A 14,868-nucleotide genomic window follows, 5' to 3' on the forward strand; every position below is an offset into this window, starting at 1 on the left:
GGCGGGAATTGAACCCACGACCTTCCGCTTGCCGGGCGACTGCTCTTCCAACTGAGCTACTTAGACACTGGATGAACCCGTCGAAATTTTCAAGTGTAATACGCTGTTACGGCCAGCGTTTGTTTCATAATATTTTAAACTATTATGTTGCATTTTTACTATAAAATTATCACTTCACGGGATTTATTGCAACAATATCTATTTTAACGGTAAATAAAATATTGTTGCAATAAATCCCGTGAAGTGATAATTTTATAGCGTTTGTTTCATCAATGTTTGGTATACCTACCCTTAAACTCTAACGCTAAAAATTAAATAACTATGTAACAATGTTGGAACATTATCTGCTGTCACGGTTGAAAAGGATCGATTGTTAACCTATAGTTGAAATGGGACAAAATAACCAATAAGAACGTAGAACATTTATCAACCTGGAAAGGGATCGTAACCGTATCAACTCGAGGCGGTCAGTATTCTTTGTATGAAACTCCATACTGCAACGCAAACTTATACACACCGTAACGTAAGCGCAAACTTATAAACACCGTGCGAAAGGCGATACGGTGTTTCTTCTGTGGGTTAAATAAAATTCGACTCGCGGAACATCATCTCTCTCGCTTTGTGTTCCGCCTGGACACTGGGTGAACTGACGACGGGAGCTAACAGTTCTACCTTCTTGAGTTTCTTACGGAACACCATCTCTATCGCGGAACATAATCTCTATCGCCTCGTTCCGCCCGGACACTGAGTGGCTTAATGCTAAGAGCGAATAAACCTACCTTCTTGAGCCTCTCGCGGTCGTCCTCCTGCGACGGTGGCGCGGCCGAGATGCGTAGAGACTCGCGGAACATCATCTCTCTCGCTATCTGTTCTGCCCGGAGACTAGTGACCTGATGGTGAGAGCTCTCGAGTCTCTCGCGGAACACCATCTCTCTCGCGGAACATCATCTCTCTCGCCTTGTTCCGCCCGGACACTAGTGACCTAATGCTGGGATCCAAGAGTCCTACCTTCTTGAGCCTCTCGCGGTCGTCCTCCTGCGACGGCGGTGCGGCCGATATGCGTAGAGACTCGCGGAACATCATCTCTCTCGCTTGTTCCGCCCGGACACTGAATGACTTAATGCTAGGAGCCAATAAACCTACCTTCTTGAGCCTCTCGCGGTCGTCCTTCTGCGACGGCGGCGCGGCCGATATGCGCAGCGACTCGCGGAACATCATCTCTCTCGCTTTCTGTTCCGCCCGGACACTAGTGAACTGATGGTGAGAGCTCCCGAGTCTCTCGCGGAACACCATCTCTCTTGCGGAACATCATCTCTATCGCCATGTTCCGCCCGGACACTGAGTGACTTAATGCTAGGAGCCAATAAACCTACCTTCTTAAGCCTCTCACGGTCGTCCTCTTGCGACGGCGGCGCGGCCGATATGCGTAGAGACTCGCGGAACATCATCTCTCTCGCTTTCTGTTCCGCCCGGATCCGTTTCGGCAGCGATCGCTTTTCGAGCGCTTGGCACTTGGCTAACTCCTCTTCTTTGCGGGCGTTCTTCCTGTAAAGACAAAAGATTTTATTATCATTTGTTGCATGCGTGGCTCATACTGGCATCTTGTTTGGCGTGAGTGGGATGGCAACATTCGAAACTTCAAATATCGTTTTTCGTAGTAGTAATCCTGCAGTAACTTTTAGGGGCAATATGTCTTACATGCTGTGAGCCTAATGCCCGTTTTCACCATCAAATCCTATTTTTAAGTGACCCCTATGAAAACAAAATTCCTGTTATGTGCTACCATACGGGTCACTTAAAAATTAGGGATTGATGGTGAAAACGGGCAAAAATCTACGCTTGCGCATCATAAGTCATCATTCAGTGTGAAGTGATGATTTCATCTGCTTCATGGCACATACATTCCACACGCTGCCTTGCTAAAGTCCGGTCGCCGAGCAGATAGAATATCGTCCAATGACCCCAAGCTACCCATCCTTATCGCTCGCGTGTAATTATATAAGGTGTTATTTTTTATACTGATCATACTTTACCAACGCATCTAATAAAATCATACAAATACAACCCAAGTGTTTTTAAAAAAAAATTCAGGCTAGTTTTCGAGTAAAACGACAAAGAATGTTTCGAAAAAAATAAAAAATAAATCATCCTTTGAGCGCGCAGAGTATTCGTTTACGCACTATCGTAGTAGCCGGCCGAGGGCAACGACCGCTGCCACGTGCCGCGCCGCGTGAGTCGGCCATATTGATATGCCAGCCAGTCGCTCCGCGCCCACAGCCCGCGCCGAGTCGCCGATCGGCATGCGGGAGCGCCACAACATAAACAATCGTCCCAGTCAGTCCAATGTTGTACCCAAACGTATTGCAGTGTGTGTGTGCGAGTTATTACAATGCCGCGCTTGATAAATAACAAAACGCAGGTGAAATTATGTTTCGGGCACACTAACTGGCCGACGAGAAACATTAACGAGTCGAAAACCTTCACACCTTGCTTGTTTGGAGCCGCGCAGCGCTTCAGGGAGCGCAGCCGTATCCTGACTTGACGAGATCCCGTGCGCTTCGAGGACGAAGTTCTGGATTTCAATTTCAATCACCGGCACAGTGCTGGCGGTACCCAGATGCGAGCGCCGCAGACGGCGGCTTTTGCGTAAAAATACGGAATGCCTTATCAAGGAGTTGTTGCCAGAGGGCCACGACCGGGACCGAGTTCTATCGATGGTTATTGCGAAGTCTACCTAGGTACATACCTACAGTGTGATTTGGACAGATGAGTGCTTGTTTACGCGAAAGGGACTTTTTCCGTAAAAAAGTTAGTGCGCGAATTGTGAATACAACATCCGACGTGGTGTCTAGTGAACAGCAAGCAAGTGTGCAGCCCGGAAGCATTATTTCAATTCGATCGTGGCTAGATTAGACAGTGCAAGACAGTGTTTACGTGAACATTCAACAAAGGCTTGACATTCAAAATGTATTGTGATTAGTGTAATAATAACCTAGGAACTTTAAATAACAACATTCAAAATAGGTAAATGTGTGAATAAGTAAAATCAATGAATCTAAAGTGTGATGGCAAATCATAATTTAGGAATTAAAACCAGGAAAATTGATCAGTGAGTTTTATTTACAACACATAATCATATTCAATATTAGGGTGCATTTCCACTGACGCGAAGCGAAGTAGTGATAGGTATGTACCTACCTATCAATTTTTTATTACGTCTCTAAATAAATTGCATAGGCATTACGAAACCGTAGATATTGAATTCCAATTTCTATCCTTTTCTAAATTTCTAGTTTAACGCGGATGATTCGCCTCGGTTCGTTGGAAAAGTCCCCCGCTATTACACTAATGAAAATACCTACACTTATTTACCTACCTATGTGGCTAGATTTCATTTCTCCCAGCGCGTAGTACCTATTAACATGACGTAACATCGTACATACTCACGAGTGATAATTTTTGGTAACGTAGGTTTAGTGTAATCTAACCTTTATGTGTGTGAACGTTGAATGAACGCGCGCGCCCATTGTTCGTACTCGTATGAATGAAATGAGTAAAGAAAGAGAGAGAGGCAGTGAGTGAAGACAGGATGGTTGTAAAAATAATATCTTTTTTTTGTTAGGAAAAGTAAAAACAAAAACTAGCCTGAATTTTTTTTTAAAAACACTTGGGTTGTATTTGTATGATTTTATTAGATGCGTTGGTAAAGTATGATCAGTATAAAAAATAACACCTTATATTGCTGTCGCGACTATGCGACGGGCGGCCGCAGTGAGTGTGCGATCACGACAGTAATATAAATTACACGAAATTGTATCGGCGACAGGACTTTAGTAGTACCCATCTAACCAGTATACACTGACCTCTTGATCTGATCCAGCTCCTTATCGTGCCGGACCAGCATCTGATGGCGTCGCAGCAGGAATTCGTCCTTTAGCTGCCGCTTGGCCAACTGATGTCGCTCGTGGATTTGCTTCTCTTCTAACTCCCATAACGCTGCTTCGCGGGTACGCATTATCTGGGAAAATAGATATTTTATAACAATTTAAACATAAATAAATAAGCGAAATAAATAAATAAATTTAAACATACACATGATACTGAAAAGGTGGGCCACTCAGCATGGTATCGTAGCACGTAATGCCAAAACCCTTGTCTTCCATGAATTTTTAAAAACAAGTATGTTAATTAACGGGTCTCAAACGCGAAATTATGTCATCAAGTCTCCACTGCAAGAACACAAACATTTCTAATGTATTAGAGGCAAATGGAGGATTTGTCCTACACTCCTCACGCTGGCTCTCCTTTAGTCGCTTTGAGGGTAACTTTCTTAGTATCTTTAAAATAAATGAATCCGTTACCTAATACTTGTAAATGTAACCGGTTTCGAGTCAAATAAATACTTTCTATTCTATTCTAATGACGTGATATTTATTCCTCTTTGTTATACAAAATCGCGGAATCGCGTTTTTTAACAAATCATAAAAAGTATGTCTTTACTAAGATGTCCACTACACAAAAGAGATCGTATTCATGAAAAAAAGGCTAATTTAAAATTAGGTTTTAGTTGGAATAGTATTTACTTTATTTAATTAGGAGAGTGTGTTATAATGTGTAACGAATTAAACTAGCGCCACCTAGTGTCATAGCCTCTGTAACCTATGTTTGAATATCATCATCATTTCAGCTATAGGACGTCCACTGCTGAACATAGGCCTCCCCCAATGCTTTCCATGTTGATCGATTGGTAGCGGCCTGCGTCCAGCGCTTCCCTGCTACCTTTACGATGTCGTCGGTCCACCTTGTAGGTGGACGTCCCACGCTGCGTTTTCCGGTACGCGGCCTCCATTCCAGAACCTTTCTGCCCCATCGGCCGTCAGTTCTGCGTACTATGTGCCCTGCCCATTGCCACTTCAGCTTGCTAATCGGATGTTTGAATATGGAGAGAGATAAATAAAACAGTCCGTTATCCGCCATTGTGTAGTTTCAATATCTATTACAAATTGTATTACCTGATGCCTCTGCTGCAGGTACTGCCGATCGGCCAGTGCCTGCCTCTCTCGGTGGTGCTCGTGTATGCGCCTGAGTACCGTGTCCTGTGAACAAATGTATTGATAAATAAAATATACATCATAGCAGACATACTCGTGCTAAAACGTTACATTCTCGCGTAAGGTTTCTGTATTAAGGATTAATTAATTAAATATAAATATTGTGTTACACCTTAAATGTAAATAATAAATATCAATGTAATTGATGTTATGTGTGTGAGAGATAAATAAAAAATTTATTTATTTATTTTATTTATTTATTATATCAACAATATGATACTACTAAAAGTGGAGCAAAAGTCTATGACTTAAAATAATCAAAATCAAAAGTGGAGCAAAAGTCTATGACCTTAAGTGACGCCATAGTTTTTGACACGGGAAAAACCACGTTTGACTGATGGTGTCAAACAATCAATGGAAAATTATTTATTTAGTTGTTTAAACTAAAAACTACAGGCGTAGTTTATAACTGAGTGGATTGCTACGGTAGTGGAACGGAGAGGTGAAATGTGATGAAAGGGAGCTCACAGACGAGCGATAGTATATCGGCAACTGCTTGCGACTTAAATCGGCGACAGTTGCCGATAATAATCGCAGATGAAAGATATTCAAATTAGACGACTGTCAATCAATCAATTAATCAAATCATTTATGTCGCGGACACATCGCGAATGTCGCCGATGCATCGCGACTCTTTAAGACGGGAAGTCACTAACGTATCAACATGTCATAACGTCCTCACGTGATGTCCCCAGTCGACGAAGCACGATGTCGTGCCCTGCGTGCCCAAACAACTGCACGCAGGAAGATTTAATGAAGGCTACTGACAACGCCATTTTGTGGCGGAGTTTTGGGCTGACGCTGTGCAGGTTTGTTGTCGACACGTCAAATAAAAGATCAACATGTCATGACAGCGAAAGGCGAGAGTCGGAGACTGTCGCCAACAGTCACTAACCGTCGCCTAATACTATCGCAAGCAGTCGCCGACACATTACAGGTTTTAAACCTTTGTTTGTCACCTGTCATCCGCTTTGCAAAGGAGGGAAGTCTAACCTTAATTTCGAACTCCTCCTATGTTCTTCTGATTAATTTCGTTGCGGGTCCAATGACAGTTTATCTTTCCCCCGGGACAAACTTGACCGTCATTGGTTGGGTTTTTATTGGCGGTCAAGCTGTAGATCCTGGCTATACAGGAGTTGCAGTGGTGGGAACGAGAGGTGGGAATAGACGCCGACACATTGTCGCTCGTCTGTGAGCTCTCTTACGCAATACTCCACTACAGCAGAAAGAAGTAAGTAGGTTTTAAACCTGCAGGAAGCAGGATTAACATCTCAAGTCACTGTCGGCATCAAGTTTGTAGCCTCAAATCTATTTCTCACCTGTGCCTCAGCCAAACTGGCGACGAACGCTCTCTCCCTCTCGGCATGTTCTTCGTCGAGGCGCGTGCGTCGCTGCTTGTACGTGTCCTTGCGACGGTCTTTTGACACTAGCTCCACCTCCTGGAAACATTTTACAATTTAATTGTAAGTTACAACAATATGATATAGTTCCAAAATACTGGACTGTCCTATCGATGACATTGACAGTGGGTCGCCACCATCAATACCGGATCGCTGGTTCCGATTTTTGCCATGTTGGAAACCATATAGTTGAACGATGGTAGCGCCCCCCTGTCATTGAGTTTGGTGGGACAGTTCAGCGTGGGTCATCTATAGAAGGCATGATTCCTGGTGACTTACTGAGGGTTGAACTTTGTATGTTGTGCCCGTAACTTTGTTTGAGTGGTAATTGTTTATCATAGTAAGGTTTCTGTATTACGATTAGTTTATGGATTTATGCAGTAGAGGTAATCAATCGTTATCTCAATATTTGAATCTAGTGGGACTAGTTTCCATGATGCAACTAATCAGTGACTAGTCAAAAGGAGGCAACTAGTTGAGGTGTCTTCTTGACCTTTGAAGGTTCAGGAACTATTCCGATTGTTTGTCACTAGGATGATACTAGTCACTGGGATGCACCTGGTCACTGGGAAGCAACTGTCGCTGGGATACACCTGGTCATTGGGATGCACCTAGTCACTGGGATGCAACTTGTCACTGGGATGCAACTGGTCACTAGGATGCAACTTGTCACTAGGATGCAACTTGTCACTAGGATGCAACTTGTCACTGGGATGCAACTTGTCACTGAGATGCAACTGGTCACTAGGATGCACCTGGTCACTGGGATGCAATGCAACTGGTCGCTGGGATGTGACTATACCTGCTTGAGCAGCTTCAGTTCCTGCTTGAGCGTGTCGCGGAAGTGCCTCAGATCGCGCTCGTGCTCCGCCCTCAGCCGCTTGCCGGCGTGCCGCAGCTCCATCTCTAGCTGTTGTTCAGCGCGTTCAGCGGCTTAACGTGTCTAGGTCTGCTTCTTCGTGCGCGCGCGCTAAGGAGGCTAAAGCCTAGTCCGTGAGCACGTAGAATTTTGTCCAATGACCCCAAGCTACCCATCCTTATCGCTCGCGCGTAATGAGGGCTATCGTTTTAGCGCTCACCAGTTAGCGCCACTGTAGAGTAAGGTCCTGTCACTTGCTAGTAGCGAAGACAGTGGCGCCAACTGGTGAGCGCGAAAGTGGTAGGAGGACTATCGCATTTGCACTCATCAAGATGGCGCTACTGTAGAGTAAGGTCCTGTCAATCGCCAGGGGTGCCAACTGTTAAGTATAAAAACGATAGCCCTCATTGTATTGCTGTCGCGACTGTGCGACGGGCGCCCGCAGTGAGTGTGCGAGCGCGACATCAACATAATTACGCGCGAGCGATAAGGATGGGTAGCTTGGGGTCATTGGACAAAATTCTACGTACTCACAGACCAGGCTTTAGCTCGGCTTCGAACCTGGAGAAATCAAAGATGCACCTGGTCGCTGGGATGTGACTATACCTGCTTGAGCAGCTTCAGCTCCTGCTTGAGCGTGTCGCGGAAATGCCTCAGATCGCGCTCGTGCTCCGCTCGCAGCCGCTTGCCGGCGTGCTCCTACTAGCTAGTGTAACAAGTCACCAGGATGCAACTAGTCGCTTGGATGCTACTGGCCACTGGGGTACAACTAGTCACTGGGATGCTACTGGCCACTGGGATGCTACTAGTCACTGGGATGCAACTAGTCACTAGGATGCAACTAGTCACTAGGATGCAACTAGTCACTGGGATGCAACTAGTCACTAGGATGCAACTAGTCACTGGGATGCAACTAGTCACTAGGATGCAACTAGTCACTAAGATGCAACTTGTCACTGGGATGCAACTGGTCACTAGGATGCACCTGGTCACTTGGATGCACCTGGTCACTGGGATGCAATGCACCTGGTCGCTGGGATGTGACTATACCTGCTTGAGCAGCTTCAGCTCCTGCTTGAGCGTGTCGCGGAAGTGCCTCAGATCGCGCTCGTGCTCCGCTCGAAGCCGCTTACTGCCGTTACTGAGATGCTAGTGTAACAAGCCATTGGGATGCAATTAGCCAGTATAACCAGTCACTGGGATGCTACTAGGATGCACCTGGTCACTGGGATGCTACTTGTCACTAGGATGCAACTTGTCACTGGGATGCAACTTGTCACTGGGATGCAACTTGTCACTAGGATGCAACTTGTCACTGGGATGCAACTTGTCACTAGGATGCAATTAGTCGCTGGGATGCAAGTGTACCTGCTTGAGCAGCTTCAGCTCCTGCTTGAGCGTGTCTCGGAAGTGCCTCAGATCGCGCTCGTGCTCCGCTCTCAGCCGCTTGCCGGCGTGCCGCAGCTCCATCTCTAGCTGTTGTTCAGCGCGTTCAGCGGCTTAGTGTCTAGGTCTGCTTCTTCGTGCGCGCGCGCTAAGGAGGCTAAAGCCTAGTCCGTGAGCACGTAGAATTTTGTCCAATGACCCCCAGCTACCCATCCGTATCGCTCGCGCGTAATGAGGGCTATCGTTTTAGCGTTCACCAGTTAGCGCCACTGTAGAGTAAGGTCCTGTCACTTGCTAGTAGCGAAGACAGTGGCACCAACTGGTGAGCGCTAAAGTGGTAGGAGGACTATCGCATTTGCACTCATCAAGATGGCGCCACTGTAGAGTAAGGTCCTGTCAATCGCCAGGGGTGCCAACTGTTAAGTATAAAAACGATAGCCCTCATTGTATTGCTGTCGCGACTGTGCGACGGGCGCCCGCAGTGAGTGTGCGAGCGCGACAGCAACATAATTACGCGCGAGCAATAAGGATGGGTAGCTTGGGGTCATTGGACAAAATTCTACGTGCTCACAGACCAGGCTTTAGCTCGGCTTCGAACCTGGAGAAATCAAAGATGCACCTGGTCGCTGGGATGTGACTATACCTGCTTGAGCAGCTTGAGCTCCTGCTTGAGCGTGTCGCGGAAGTGCCTCAGATCGCGCTCGTGCTCCGCTCGCAGCCGCTTGCCGGCGTGCCGCAGCTACTAGCTAGTGTAACAAGTCACTGGGATGCAACTAGTCGCTTGGATGCTACTGGCCACTGAGGTACAACTAGTCACTGGGATGTACTTGGTCGCTGGGATGCACCTGGTCGCTGGGATGCACCTGGTCACTGGGATGCAACTTGTCACCAGGATGCAACTAGTCGCCGGGATGCAACTTGTCACTGGGATGCAACTTGTCACTGGGATGCAACTAGTCACTGGGATGCACCTGGTCGCTGGGATGCACCTGGTCGCTGGGATGCACCTGGTCGCTGGGATGCAACTTGTCACCAGGATGCAACTAGTCGCCGGGATGCAACTTGTCACTGGGATGCAACTTGTCACTGGGATGCAACTTGTCACTGGGATGCAACTTGTCACTAGGATGTAACTAGTCGCTGGGATGCAAGTGTACCTGCTTGAGCAGCTTCAGCTCCTGCTTGAGCGTGTCGCGGAAGTGCCTCAGATCGCGCTCGTGCTCCGCTCGAAGCCGCTTACTGCCGTTACTGAGATGCTAGTGTAACAAGTCACTGGGATGCAACTTGTCACTAGGATGCAATTAGTCGCTGGGATGCAAATGTACCTGCTTGAGCAGCTTCAGCTCCTGCTTGAGCGTGTCGCGGAAGTGCCTGAGATCGCGCTCGTGCTCCGCCCGAAGCCGCTTACTGCCGTTACTGAGATGGTAGTGTAACAAGCCATTGGGATGCAATTAGCCAGTATAACAAGTCACTGGGATGCTACTAGGATGCACCTGGTCACTGGGATGCTACTTGTCACTAGGATGCAACTTGTCACTGGGATGCAACTTGTCACTGGGATGCAACTAGTCACTGGGATGTACTTGGTCGCTGGGATGTAACTAGTCACCAGGATGCAACTAGTCACTGGCATATAACTGGTCACCAGGATGCAACTTGTCACTAGGATGCAACTTGTCGCTGGGATGCAATGTACCTGCTTGAGCAGCTTCAGCTCCTGCTTGAGCGTGTCGCGGAAGTGCCTTAGATCGCGCTCGTGCTCCGCCCGCAGCCGCTTGCCGGCGTGCCGCAGCTCCATCTCTAGCTGTTGTTCAGCGCGTTCAGCGGCTTAACGTGTCTAGGTCTGCTGCTTCGTGCGCGCGCGCTAAGGAGGCTAAAGCCTAGTCCGTGAGCACGTAGAATTTTGTCCAATGACCCCTAGCTACCCATCCGTATCGCTCGCGCGTAATGAGGGCTATCGTTTTAGCGCTCACCAGTTAGCGCCACTGTAGAGTAAGGTCCTGTCACTTGCTAGTAGCGAAGACAGTGGCGCCAACTTGTGAGCGCTAAAGTGGTAGGAGGACTATCGCATTTGCACTCATCAAGATGGCGCCACTGTAGAGTAAGGTCCTGTCAATCGCCAGGGGTGCCAACTGTTAAGTATAAAAACGATAGCCCTCATTGTATTGCTGTCGCGACTGTGCGACGGGCGCCCGCAGTTAGTGTGCGAGCGCGACATCAACATAATTACGCGCGAGCGGATGGATAGCTTGGGGTCATTGGACAAAATTCTACGTGCTCACAGACCAGGCTTTAGCTCGGCTTCGAACCTGGAGAAATCAAAGATGCACCTGGTAGCTGGGATGTGACTATACCTGCTTGAGCAGCTTCAGCTCCTGCTTGAGCGTGTCGCGGAAGTGCCTCAGATCGCGCTCGTGCTCCGCCCTCAGCCGCTTGCTGCCGTTACTGAGATGGTAGTGTAACAAGCCATTGGGATGCAATTAGCCAGTATAACCAGTCACTGGGATGCTACTAGGATACACCTGGTCACTAGGATGCACTTGGTCACTAGGATGCAACTAGTCGCTGGGATGCAACCGGTCACTGGGATGTAACTAGTCACTGGGATGTAACTGGTCACAGGGATTTATTTTTGTTTTAAGCTGGTACCTCTGAGCATTTTAAGCTGGTACCTCTGACGTGGTGATCAGAACCTTTTTATGACATTATACCTGCTTGAGCAGCTTCAGCTCCTGCTTGAGCGTGTCGCGGAAGTGCCTCAGATCGCGCTCGTGCTCCGCCCTCAGCCGCTTACTGCCGTTACTGAGATGGTAGTGTAACAAGCCATTGGGATGCAATTAGCCAGTATAACCAGTCACTGGGATGCTACTAGGATACACCTGGTCACTAGGATGCACTTGGTCACTAGGATGCAACTAGTCGCTGGGATGCAACCGGTCACTGGGATGTAACTAGTCACTGGGATGTAACTGGTCACAGGGATTTATTTTTGTTTTAAGCTGGTACCTCTGAGCATTTTAAGCTGGTACCTCTGACGTGGTGATCAGAACCTTTTTATGACATTATACCTGCTTGAGCAGCTTCAGCTCCTGCTTGAGCGTGTCTCGGAAGTGCCTCAGATCGCGCTCGTGCTCCGCCCTCAGCCGCTTGCCGGCGTGCCGCAGCTCCATCTCCAGCTGTTGTTCAGCGCGTTCAGCGGCTTAACGTGTCTAGGTCTGCTTCACTTGTCACTAGGGTGCAACTAGTCGCTGGGATGTGACTATACCTGCTTGAGCAGCTTCAGCTCCTGCTTGAGCGTGTCGCGGAAGTGCCTCAGATCGCGCTCGTGCTCCGCCCTCAGCCGCTTGCCGGCGTGCCGCAGCTCCATCTCAAGCTGTTGTTCAGCGCGTTCAGCGGCTGCGCGTTGCGCGCGCGCCAACGTGTCAAGGTCCGCTTCGTGTGCGCGCGCGAGTGAGGCTAGCTCGGCTTCGAACCTGGGTAGGAAAGAATATTTTTAAATAACTTGTTAAAATCGAACCTGCGACGTTTCGGTCGACTGCTCTTCCATCTGAGCTACTTAGACACTGGTTGAACCCATCGACATTTTAATACGCTGTTAGCCTAGGCCAGGCCTGGCTCACTCCGCGCGGTACATCCGATAATTACCTACAGCGAAGCGCCCCGCCGGCGGGTATTATATCAGTCGAGTGTCACGCGCGTGCCCGTCAGGACGCTGGCGTGCGTTGTAGTATGATTATAATTCTATGATCGAAGTATTATTTAAAAATGGACACAAAGAGAAAGAAATATTGTGCGGCGTTCGGGTGTTTAAATTCGAAAAGAAATACCGGATTTATCTTTTTTTTCGCTTCCCAAAGAATGATGATGAAAGGTATGTTGGCCATGTCGGTAATCAATAATTCTTAGGATAGTATAGGATTCTTTTTTTTTTCTGTAATAGTATGTTTAATTTATTCGTCTTGTGTTAAAATAGGTATCAATGAAGACATTGTAATAAAATAAGTTTTTTTTAATCCTAAGTAGGTATATTTGAAATGTTATTTTTACAAAGGTAAAATAACAGTAATACTTACCTACGTACGTACCTCATTACAAATAAGTAGATTAATTATTTTTTCACTAGACAGCATCCCTAACAGCGTAAGAAAAGTTCAGAGGCACGCGATAGAAAGAGACAAAACTTGTAGGTGAATAAAATTGTAGGTACGTAGTGTTGTGCGAGCTGAATTCCACTGTATCGCGTCGTAGCAAGACTCGCATTTATTTAAATCGTCTTGCGGAGTAATCCTTCTGTACCTGTACTATTACTTATTCTGTGCCTAGGCGCAGACCATCGATTTCTCGCCGGCCGATAGTTTAGTCGGGTAGTTGATCAGTATGGGCATGTATGGAAGTGCGATTGTTGTCTGGTCACTGGGATGCCACTATTTGATGCGTTTAGTTAATAAAATGCAAGACATAGAGAATGTGTAGTAACTGGGATGCGACCTGTCAATATGTCTAGTCGCTAGGATGCAAGCCGTCGATATGTCGAGTCACTAGGATGCAATAAGTCTACATGTCTATTCGCTGGGATGGCCAATCGGTGTCATGTCACTAGGATGCAACTAGTCGGTAAGTATTGTCACTGGGATGCAATTAGTCTTTATTCCTAGTCACTAGGATGCAACTAGTGTGTGTGTCATGTTCCTAGGATGTAACTAGTCGGCAAGTCTTGTCACTAGGATGCAACAAGTCTATATAAGTAGTCACTGGTATGGAATAAGTCTTCATACCTAGTCACTGGGATGCAAAGTCTTGTAACTAGGATGCAAATAGCCTATAGTCTTGTAACTAGGATGCAAATGGCCTACAGTCTAGTCACTAGGATGGGATTAGTCAGTATGTCTAGTCACTAAAATCCAACTGCGACAGTGGTAAAGTACCTTCATCTGTTCCTGCATAAGTGTAGCATATCTTTAGTCACCCACCTCTTGTCCTGCTGTTCCCTCAGCTGCAACTCCTTAGCATTCAGGTCCTGGAACTGCTTCTGTTCTTGCTTCTGAAGCATCTTGATCTCGCGTAGCTCCTGCTTCCGCAGCGCGTGGTCGTCCCACGTGCGACCGCTCTCCTCGTCGCCCCAGATCACCTGGAAGTTTGGAAGTTAATGCGATGCTCGGCGAATGAGCGCGAGCTATGTTCGGTTCGGTTCGCGACCGAATATTCATCGGGTTGTTGACACCACCAATCAAATGAATGACATAGTTATTTGACGCTGTCAAAACGCAACTCTCTTATTTATTTATTTTTTTATTTTGTGGCAACCAAACTTCTCTGGGAGGTTGATTTCTTTTGATTGTTGATTAAAATATATTTTGCAGTGCTGAATCATCATCATCTCAGCCATAGGACGTCCACTGCTGAACATAGGCCTCCCCCAATGATTTCCATAATGACCAGCTGTTAGCGGCATTCAGCGACCTCCTACAACTTTCATGAGGTCATCTGTCCACCTTGTGGATGGACGTCTCAGGCAGTGCCGGTAAGTCACGAATAGTATTTCATTATACATATTTTTCAGCAGTAACCGTACCTTGGAAGTGGTGGTGGTGACGATGACGCCATCGATCTCGAACTTTCTCGTCCGTTTGCGCGTTTTCTTCTTGAGGTTTGCCATGTGGATGTCTTCCTTTGACCTGTAGACAGACAAATATAATCTTTCGTAATTTACGGAATTTAAAATCGTTAGTCATGAAGACAGACCCACAATCGAAAAGTCTAGGATGGTACATATCTGCCCTGTAAGTGCCTATTCACTCTCGCCTTGAAAGGGCCCGGATTATAGTGTTCGGGAACAGCAGCAGGCAGCGAATTCCAGTCCCTAGCTGTTCGCATTATAAAATAAATAAGTGGCATTCTATGTACTGTAACTGTATTAATAAATTAATCTCTGGTATTTTAAAAGACTTCAATTCCACCAGCTCGCACTAAGCGTTTCGATGACTCTTTTATAATACCAGGCCTGTTCATCTCCGCGAGTTTACATCGAAAACAAAACACGCACGATGACCCACCTACAGGATACTATTCGACAAGGCCTCACATACGAGCGAACATTGACTCACGCACGCGT

At 46.9% G+C, this 14,868-nt stretch overlaps 2 protein-coding genes across 2 annotated transcripts in view; one reads left to right on the plus strand and one right to left on the minus strand.

Annotated features, from left to right (window-relative positions):
• The window catches only part of LOC135086140 (uncharacterized), a 221,352-nt gene that overhangs the window by 47,659 nt on the left and 158,825 nt on the right, over window positions 1-14,868 (plus strand). The gene's annotated exons all lie outside the window — the stretch shown is intronic.
• Window positions 1-14,868, minus strand: part of LOC135085898 (serine/threonine-protein kinase 10) — a 74,458-nt gene that overhangs the window by 5,294 nt on the left and 54,296 nt on the right. Inside the window, exons 20-26 of the mRNA XM_063980683.1 lie at window positions 14,329-14,431; window positions 13,727-13,884; window positions 12,022-12,229; window positions 6,431-6,550; window positions 5,013-5,096; window positions 3,864-4,018; window positions 1,374-1,545 (exon numbers count right to left, since the gene is read on the minus strand). Of these exons, the coding sequence (XP_063836753.1) occupies window positions 1,374-1,545; window positions 3,864-4,018; window positions 5,013-5,096; window positions 6,431-6,550; window positions 12,022-12,229; window positions 13,727-13,884; window positions 14,329-14,431 (1,000 nt within the window). The remainder of the gene's footprint in view (window positions 1-1,373; window positions 1,546-3,863; window positions 4,019-5,012; window positions 5,097-6,430; window positions 6,551-12,021; window positions 12,230-13,726; window positions 13,885-14,328; window positions 14,432-14,868) is intronic.

The sequence above is a fragment of the Ostrinia nubilalis genome, chromosome 30, assembly GCF_963855985.1.
Source record: "Ostrinia nubilalis chromosome 30, ilOstNubi1.1, whole genome shotgun sequence".
Classification (NCBI taxonomy): Eukaryota; Metazoa; Arthropoda; class Insecta; order Lepidoptera; family Crambidae; genus Ostrinia; species Ostrinia nubilalis.